The 8,779-nt window shown below is 38.9% G+C and overlaps 1 protein-coding gene across 2 annotated transcripts; it reads right to left on the reverse strand.

The window, feature by feature from the left end:
* Positions 1-274: 274 nt before the first annotated feature.
* Positions 275-8,578, reverse strand: Znf770 (zinc finger protein 770). 2 transcript variants are annotated; one of them, XM_036184279.1, is made up of 2 exons: positions 8,469-8,578; positions 275-4,514 (listed from the first exon to the last, which is right to left on the reverse strand). In XM_036184279.1, the coding sequence occupies exon 2, from the start codon at positions 4,471-4,473 to the stop codon at positions 2,350-2,352; it is 2,124 nt and encodes a 707-aa protein (XP_036040172.1). In that variant the 5' UTR covers positions 4,474-4,514; positions 8,469-8,578; the 3' UTR covers positions 275-2,349. The 2 variants fall into 2 exon arrangements, with proteins under 2 accessions (XP_036040172.1, XP_036040174.1); XM_036184281.1 differs by lacking the exon at positions 8,469-8,578 and adding an exon at positions 8,326-8,448.
* Between the last annotated feature and the right edge of the window lie 201 nt (positions 8,579-8,779).

Raw genomic sequence — 8,779 nt, forward strand, 5'->3', positions numbered from 1 at the left:
TAGCTTGTTCCAATATTATGTGACTTTTTTTCCCTTTTAAAAAAGTGCAAACTGTGTAACTTGAAACTATTTTTAAATTACTCTGAAATTTGAGTTTTTCAAGAACGTTAACCATTATCTACTTCCCATCAACATATAACATGTATTAATAAAATCAGACACTGTTGTAGTATAAAACATGAAGCAGTAATTGCCCTACCTCAGCTAATCAAACCCCTTCAGTAAATAATCATGCTAAAACCTCTAACCACCCAAACAAAAAATTCTAGTTCTGTTAAAAGATATTTATAAAGTTTATTTTTTCCAGAAAACCAAAATAATTGACTCAACAATAAGTACAGTTCTAGCATGCAGCAAACCGTCATTTAACATGTTTATCTTAACATGAATTCGTACTTTATTTTCACTTCTACAGTTCCCATAAGAAGCTTGCAATGATAATAAGGTAAGTATTTTGTTACAGGTACTTCAAATAGCACTACAGTACATCTCTTGACAAAATTTTTACAGTATTCCAACTTTCAATATGAAACAGCTTTAAAAGGCATGAGCCAAAAAACAAAAAAACAAAAACAAAAACAAAAAAAACCCACCAAAAAACAAACCAAAACATAAAACAAGCATCTTATTATTACTCAGGCAAAGATTCATAGTCATACGAGCACAACATTCAACTCTCCCTGTTTAGGTGGGAAAGAAATATGTCAGGCATTTCCCTTCAAATAAAATTATATAAATAATTTGGGAAATGCCCAAATCCATAATTGTACACATTAAATAATTCTTGAACTTTTACTTGTGGAAAACATGAAGTATTTATGTTTTGCTTTTATGCAACGATGTCCTGCAAGAGTTCTGTGCAAAGACAATTCTGTAAACCATATCTTGCTTGTGCTGGAAAAACACACCTCAAATCTCAAAGACACAGAAGAGAAGTTATTCCTTCAAGCACGTGGCTCTCCTCTTTAGATGAATATCTCTACTTAAAAACAGGCACATCTGTATATCATTCGGATATTTTACTCATACCATCACATTTTATCTCTGTAAATTAAACCAAAGTTTCGTAAGATTCACGTGGATTGAAAGTTTTTCCTTTTTCCTCCCCTCACAAAGTGCAGCTCTTTACACCATGCTCAACGATTACACTTACTTCACTGCCCACACTTCCAGCAGCAGACCTTTCACTATATTTAAGTGTGCTAAATACCCACCCATTTCCTTTCGCCTCAGAACAGTTAACCTTTTCACTGCTAGATGTTAGTCAATGATTTGACAAACTGCCACAAATGTGAAGCACAATTTGTGACTGAGATACTTCTCTCGAAGATTAGGAGTAAATGAAATATTGTGTCAAGTCATGACAATACTGTGTAGAAAAAATGATGCCCTGAACCCTAGCAGCGTCTTATTCCTATACAGGGACAATATCCTTACTAATTGAAGTAACAACAAAGATTAAAACACTACTATAGCATTAGTGTCTCTCTCGGAGGTGCGAAAACCGAAACTACATAGCTATCTCCATGTGATCAAATTTGACAGAATAGACTTAGTTAAGCCAGGGCCACTCAAAGAGCAGTTAAAACAAAGTTTTGTTCCTGGCTAGTGTTCTCAACCACTAGTGTGCAAACAGGTGCACTGCATTTAAGTGTCTAAAAAGACACAACTGCAGACATATCAGAAAAGCTCATGGCACTTGGGAAATACCCATGTAAATGTAAACAGTATTGGATGGTAAATACTCACGGGTGTAACCCACCTTCTTCCTATGTTTCAATTCCTTAGGGAAAAAAAATCAGCAGCCTAGATGGGGAGGGGACACCTCTGTCTAACAAGATAAAATTGCCACAGTCTCAAAAAATGACTATGAAAAAGCTGTTCCCTGTTTCCATATCTGTTGTCCTCTTATCTTTTAACTTGTAAGAAAAATGTTTTGCAATAGAACTTAAGTAAGTGTCCATGTAAAATAAACCATGACAGGGTGATGTACTATAGCTGAATGGCAATTCTGGCCTCATTTTGGGATATATATATCCCAAATATATATATACACAATGTCTTAAGGAGTAATTCAACAAATCAGGCCAAATTGATGATGGATTCATACCTTTTAATACAACCAAAGTTATACACTGACCACCTTAGGTACCTAGTCATGGCATCAAACCATGGTATTCCTTCTCGAGTCATTTGGCTGTTTCTAAAACACTGATTTTATTTAACTTACTCCTGAATTACGCAAGACAAGCAATTGCCTAGGAAGCCATTCTCTAATATAGGCCTTCAGCAAAATGTCTCAGAGGGTGTTATATCACCAGAGACCACAAATGCATTAGTGGTTTTGTGTTACCTAACTGAATCTAGAACAACCACTTTCTCCTGCGGCCGTTCTTTAAAGTGAGTGAGCTGATGTCTCTTCCAGTGAGGAGCTTGTCTGAATGTTTTGCCACAGACTGAGCACTCAAATGGTTTCTGCCCTGCATGGATTAAATAGTGTCTTTCTAGTTTGGATGGAGACCGGAAATTTTTACAACACACACTGCACTGGTAAAGGAGCCCATCACTTCTTTCGGGACGGTCTAAATAACTGTAACAGTGACGGCTCTGCTCTGACTCCAAAAGTGTGTTGTTGGTGAGGTAAGACTGCCTGTTCCTACAGTGGGGACCGAGAATGAAATCCTCTGATCCTGCCTTGACATCAGTCCCTGATACCTGATTGGACTCTGAGCCCTCATACTTCTGAAAACTAAGCCCCTCACACTGTTGGGAGGCATTATAGCTAACATCATCACTTGGATGAACAAAAAGTTTGTTCACATTTCCAAAGTCCACTTGCCAAAAGGAACTATAGGGAATCTTTTCAATATGAGTTAGTTTATGTCTTTTTAAGTGAGCCGACTGTCTGAAAGATTTCCCACAAACATTACAGCCAAAAGGCCTCTGTCCAGTATGAATTAAATAGTGTCTTTGTAGTTTAGAGATAGAAGGAAACACTTTCTCACATTTATCACAGGGGCACATTTTATGTCCAGTATGTATATTTTCACTTGAATCTGAAAACCCACACTGAAGCATGTCACAGTTATTAAAGTATTCCTCACCTGACGAACCATAGATTGACAAGTCTTTATTATTCACAGAACCATCCATAGTTAATAGGCTTCCTGTTGTAAAGATACCTTGCAAACTTTTACCCACATTTTGGCTCTGAAATTGCTTTTGCCAAGAAAATGGCAAAGTTAGTGTTTTCTTCTTCTTTTTGCTAACTGCCTTACATGATCCATGTCTGCTAAGGGAACCCATAAATGTTCTCTGAGTTTGTTCCACGTTCTGCTCACCAGGAGTACGTTCACAATTTTTCAAGCAGTTGCTTTTAAATGTTCTTTTCTCTGATTGAAGGTTATCTGAATTTTTACCCCCAGCACGTTTAAGTTTAGCCAAGAGCTTTTTAACAATGGTCTTATAGTTACAGCTTCTTTTGAGCCTGCTTGGAATTCTGCCACCTCTGGCAGGAAGACACTTGTGTCCATTGAGAATCTGCTCTGACTCAAAGCATTCTTCACACTCTGAACACTGAAAAGGGACGATATAAATAGAGTGGACATCAAGAGGATTATTCTCCTCAGACTCACCCATATCACCATTTTCAAAAGCATCCTGCTTTGCATTTAATTTATTAGGTAGGGGACATGATTCAGGACTCTTTACTTTTAAAGAACGATTCTGAAAAGTCTTATTCCTAGTGTGGATTTGTTTATGCTTCACAAGTTTGCTTTGAATCTTAAATCCTTTTTGACAAAAACAACATTGAAAAGGTCTTTCTTCTGAATGTGTGAGTTGGTGGATTTTCAAGTGAGTTGACTGTCGGAAAGATTTACTGCACAGGACACATTTAAAAGGCCTCTGCCCAGTATGAATAAGTGCATGCCTATCAAGTTTTGATTGTGATGGAAACATTTTGCCACAGATTGTACATGCATGAATATGCTTTCTTCTCTTTGTAGTGCTGTACGTGGGATCAGACTTAGAGCATGGGGGTAGTGCCCGTCTTTCCTCTGCAGTGAAAGTATTATATACTCCATACACAGGCTTCTCTTGCTTGGTCTCAAGCAATCTTCTGACTTTAACATCACTGTGATAGGATTCATTGTGAAGCTGCTGGTGCTTCACAAATGTCTTCAGATTTTTAAAGTGGCGTTGGCAAGTATTACAGCTAAAAGGCAAATTGTGAGTTAACTGGTGCCTCTCCAGATGAACTAGTTGTCTAAAGTTTTTATGACACACATCACATTCAAACGGCTTTTGACCAGTATGAATGAGATAATGCCTAGCTAATTTTGATGGTGTTTCAAAGTGCTTGAAGCAAATGTTACAAATATACGGTCTGTTCCTAGGTAGTTTGTTGGCTACACGTTGCTGAATCGTCAGCATCTTTAAGTTGTTTTCAGCCATCATATTCTTCAGTGTCATTCTCTGACAAGCTCCATGGTGTTCTTAAGCTCCACAGACATCTACAAATTAAAAAAAACCAAAGTATTAATTTTAAGATTTGTATAAAGGCAAATAATTTAGTTGTCCATAGGCAGAAGATTAAAAGTAAGAGAGAATTTGGACTTTCTTGTGTTTCTAAGTAACTTAACAACCATCTTAGATGAATTCTTTAGAATCATAGAACTAATTTTAAACAGATATAATTCTCGAGTTTATCTAAAATTCTACTTTTCTACTTGATAAGCTCTATTTAAAAAGGGCCAAACTTGATTTTTTAGATTAAATAGCCCTTTTAGTTGCAACTTTCTTCCTTCATTATTAGATGTGTCAATGAGTTGGTTTGTCATAAAAAAGAAGAAAAAAAGGAGGAAGAGGAGGAGGAGGAGGAGGAGGAGGAAGAGGAGGAGGAGAAGGAGGAGGAGAAGTAGTATCAGCAGCAGTAGTAGTACCTGCTATTGTGGTACACTTCTGTAAGGTCAGCAATCCCAAGTTAGACACAGGAAGGATCATGAGTTTGAGGCCAATATGGACTATCTAGCAATTTCAGGCAAGCCTCAGCTAGTGAAGCTCTGTCCTAATAATAAATAAATATTTTTAAATTAATTAAAAGGTAGATCTAAAATATTAAAAATAAGACATATTGGCATTGTAGTATAACACATGCTGTAGCCATGCTCTGAGCATAGAACGTTTCATTTATTTATATTTAGATGGTTGAATCACAGTGTTAAAACTGTCTCTTCTCAATGGGTTTGATGGCACATGCCTTTAATCCCAGCACTGTGAGTTAAAGCCACCCTGATTTACATAGTGAATTCCAGGATAGTTAAGGCCACTCTGATTTATATAATGAGTTCCAGGATAGCCAGCACCAAAAAAATGAGACCCTGTCTCGGAAAGAAAAAAAAAAAAAATCAAAAATAAATAAATACTTACTCTCAATTATTTCTCAAGATCAACAAGGACAACAAGAATACTATTCACAGAAGACTTGAGTTTTAATCCTAAATTTGTCACTGTATAAGTTGTGTGTCAGGAGAAAGGGAATTTGAGAGTCTTTAAAGTGGGAGCATGCCTTCTGCCATCCCAGGTTGCTGTACAAGAATGGCAACGATGTATATGCATGTGCCAGAAAACTGTGAAGCACCATAGAAATGTGGGCTATTGCTGAGCTCAAGATTAAACAGATTTTATGTTGTGACTCTTATCTCCTTAATACTGTAGGTTTCTAAGATAAACCTACTAAATTCAGTTCACTTCTCCCCTCTGTTTTGTTGAAGGCTTCCTAACAAAAACAAGTGCATAAGATGAGGCTGACAAACTGCATATTTACATATGTGTTTATGAATAAAGAACGGAATGTTGAATGTTGTTCTTTCATCAGACAAGATTCAACACAGGTCATTCTGGTCTAAGATGTACTCTTTACAGATGTCTTAGAGACACACTAAAACTTAACAAACATTTCACAATTCTCACATATCACTGTCCAGAAAAGACAAATTTCTTCTCCTCTTATTACTATTCCATTAGCCTTAATTAAGCCAGCAATTAAGACAAAAACTAAACAAAACAAAACTCCATCAGTTCTTTCATTCTAATATATAAGGATTTACACCTCAACAAGAAACGCAGAATTCTTTCAGCTGCTGGCTTGGCAAACAGTCAACCTATATGTTGCTCATCATCTCAGAAGACAACGTAAATACAAAATCAGAAACACTCATTGCACAATCTGAATAAGAAACACAAGCTGAGAGACTATTTTATACTAGTTGTTTATCATAGTGCTTTTCAAACTACAGGTCCATACTCATCATTGGACTGAAGTCAACTCGGTTGATGATGATCAGCCCAATTCGTTTAAGAGAGCATAAAGTACCGTGTAGCAAGTATAAAAATTGTTCTCTGAAACTTCAGGTGGAAGAAGTTAAAAGGTATGTGAAAGCTGTTCTTTATACACCTATTCACAAAATACCAGACAGGGGAACCTGCAATCAATCAATCAATCAATCAATCACTATGTTCAATGAGAAGTAATCTATTAGGGTGACAAAGATCAGTGGCCACAGGCAGGAGTACTAAAGGAACAACAGAGTTCTGTTTTCTTCCCATGGGCCATATTATTTTAAAATATGCATGCAAAATTATTATATTAGTGGTCAAGTGGAAAATGTCATTTAAATAAGTAAAACAATTGGACCATAAGCCACTCGACTAATTTATAAAATACATAATATAACCTAGCAACAGACAGCTGTTGGGGTTATGGATGCTTTTACTTCACTCAGCTAAAAAAAAAAAAAAAAAAAAAAAAAAAAAAAAAAAAGCTAAGAGTGAACAACCTGAAAAAAAAAATCCTAAACATGTTAACTAAAGTTAACAGCTATGAGAAGTAAATTTGCCATAAACCCAGCAAACTACAAAGAACTTAGCAATTTATTTAATTCCCGACAGGCAATGAATTTAATTCCTGTTGAGCAACAAATGTCAAGATGGTCAATCAGGACAATGAGCCAAGCTTAAATTATCAAACCTTATTCACTTGCTACAACAGTGTAAGTGGGACAAAAGGAGTCAGTCCCCCAGTGGACTCTTAAACAGAAAGACAGCAAGTGAGTGTTCAATGGACACAGTGCACAAGAGGAAAGCTTCTAAGGGCTCCTGACTCCCGTGGGCCAATGTGCCAGGGGGAGGGCTGTTGAATAGCTGGGAAAGGAATGAACTGTACTGTCCTGTACTAAGTGCTAAGTCTGGTATGGGAAGCCAGCTTCTCTCCATGAAGCAGGCAGGCAAAACCTCTTAACTGCCACAGACAAGCTACAGGGTTTGGGCTTGGAGTAGGGTCTTCTCCATTCTTTTTATACATCTCTCCTTTCACTGGGTGACTATTTCTATAGAATACCACCCCTCCCCAAACAAAAAGTCCCACACTAAAACTACACAAGGCAACTATCTGATTATAAAGAACAGGAATTGGCCACCTAGAGCTCCTGTGCCCCAAAAGGGTTGGTGGCTGAGCAGCCATCACTAGTATTAAGACTGGATACTCCTGTCACTTGCTTTGGGAAAGCACTTCATGAGAACCCTACCTTGTCAGAATCATTTGTGGCAAGTGGTGATCTCACCTCCTATTTATAAGTAAAAGGTCAGAGATTTCCACACTCCAAGCACAATCCCCCTGTGCACTTAGAGGCTGAATCCCATTTCAACTGGTTTTTCTTTTCTCTCCACTGAATTTGTCATGATTTAAAAAAAAAAAAAAATACACTAAGGCTATTTTTTATGTCAGAATACGAACTAATGGATGTGCTCAATGACTGGATCCAGATATCATCAAGACAGGAGCTCAAACAACATTAAGCCAGATAACTATAAAAACTGACATCAATAAAATTCCATGTTGTCTCAGGGTTGAAAGCACCAATGTCTTAGCAAATACCACTTAAAAGACATCTCCAATGTATCACAAAAGTAAACGAACAAGAAACAAAACACCTGGGAAAAAAGCAACTTCCAGCTCGAGAATTCTTTCTAGTGACATTTACAACAAGCTTAGCCTCGTTGTACCTTGTTCTGCCCATGGTCCATACACTCCCTTGAACTAAAACTTGAACTGTTTTCAGCCTAATCTCCCGCAAGCAAAGAGCATTTGGGGGGTCCAACTGAGCTCAGGGTCTGTAAAAACCCCACATCTGGCACGGGCAAGGGTGAAAGGTCCACGGACGGTAGCCAGGAGATGGGGAGCAGGGGAAGAGCAGAGTGAAAGATGGGAGAGAAGTGATTCGACCCCAGGAGGATGGGCACAGGGCTCAGCTCTTTTGAGTTTACCGCTTCCACGAAGCACACGCAAGGAGCTGAGGTCGTGGCACCCTGTTCGGTTCCCTGCGAACCTCGGCGGGGTTGAGCAGGCCTGACCCTCCCCGGAGTTCATTCCACCTGGCACGCAGGATCCTGAGGCCCTCCACACGCACCTGGAGCAGGTAAGGGCCCGGCAGCGGCGCATCTCTAAGCCAGGGGTTCGCGAAAACGAAGCCGAGAGCGCACGTCCGCGGGGTCGGCGCGGCGGCCGGCTGAGTGCGCAGGCGCGGCGCTCGGGAGTGCTCCGAAAGCGGTCCTGCCGGAAACAGTCTCTCGCGATGTCTGGGCCGGCATTAGCTTCTTAGAGGACAGCGGGTCCTAGCGCGTTGTCCACCCTGTCTTGCTATTTCCAAGAAGAGAAAACAAGACGCACAAAGGCTGCACTTCCCATCAAACTGTTATCAACCCTTCGTTATGGAAATCC

This window comes from Onychomys torridus, chromosome 4, assembly GCF_903995425.1.
Source record: "Onychomys torridus chromosome 4, mOncTor1.1, whole genome shotgun sequence".
Classification (NCBI taxonomy): Eukaryota; Metazoa; Chordata; class Mammalia; order Rodentia; family Cricetidae; genus Onychomys; species Onychomys torridus.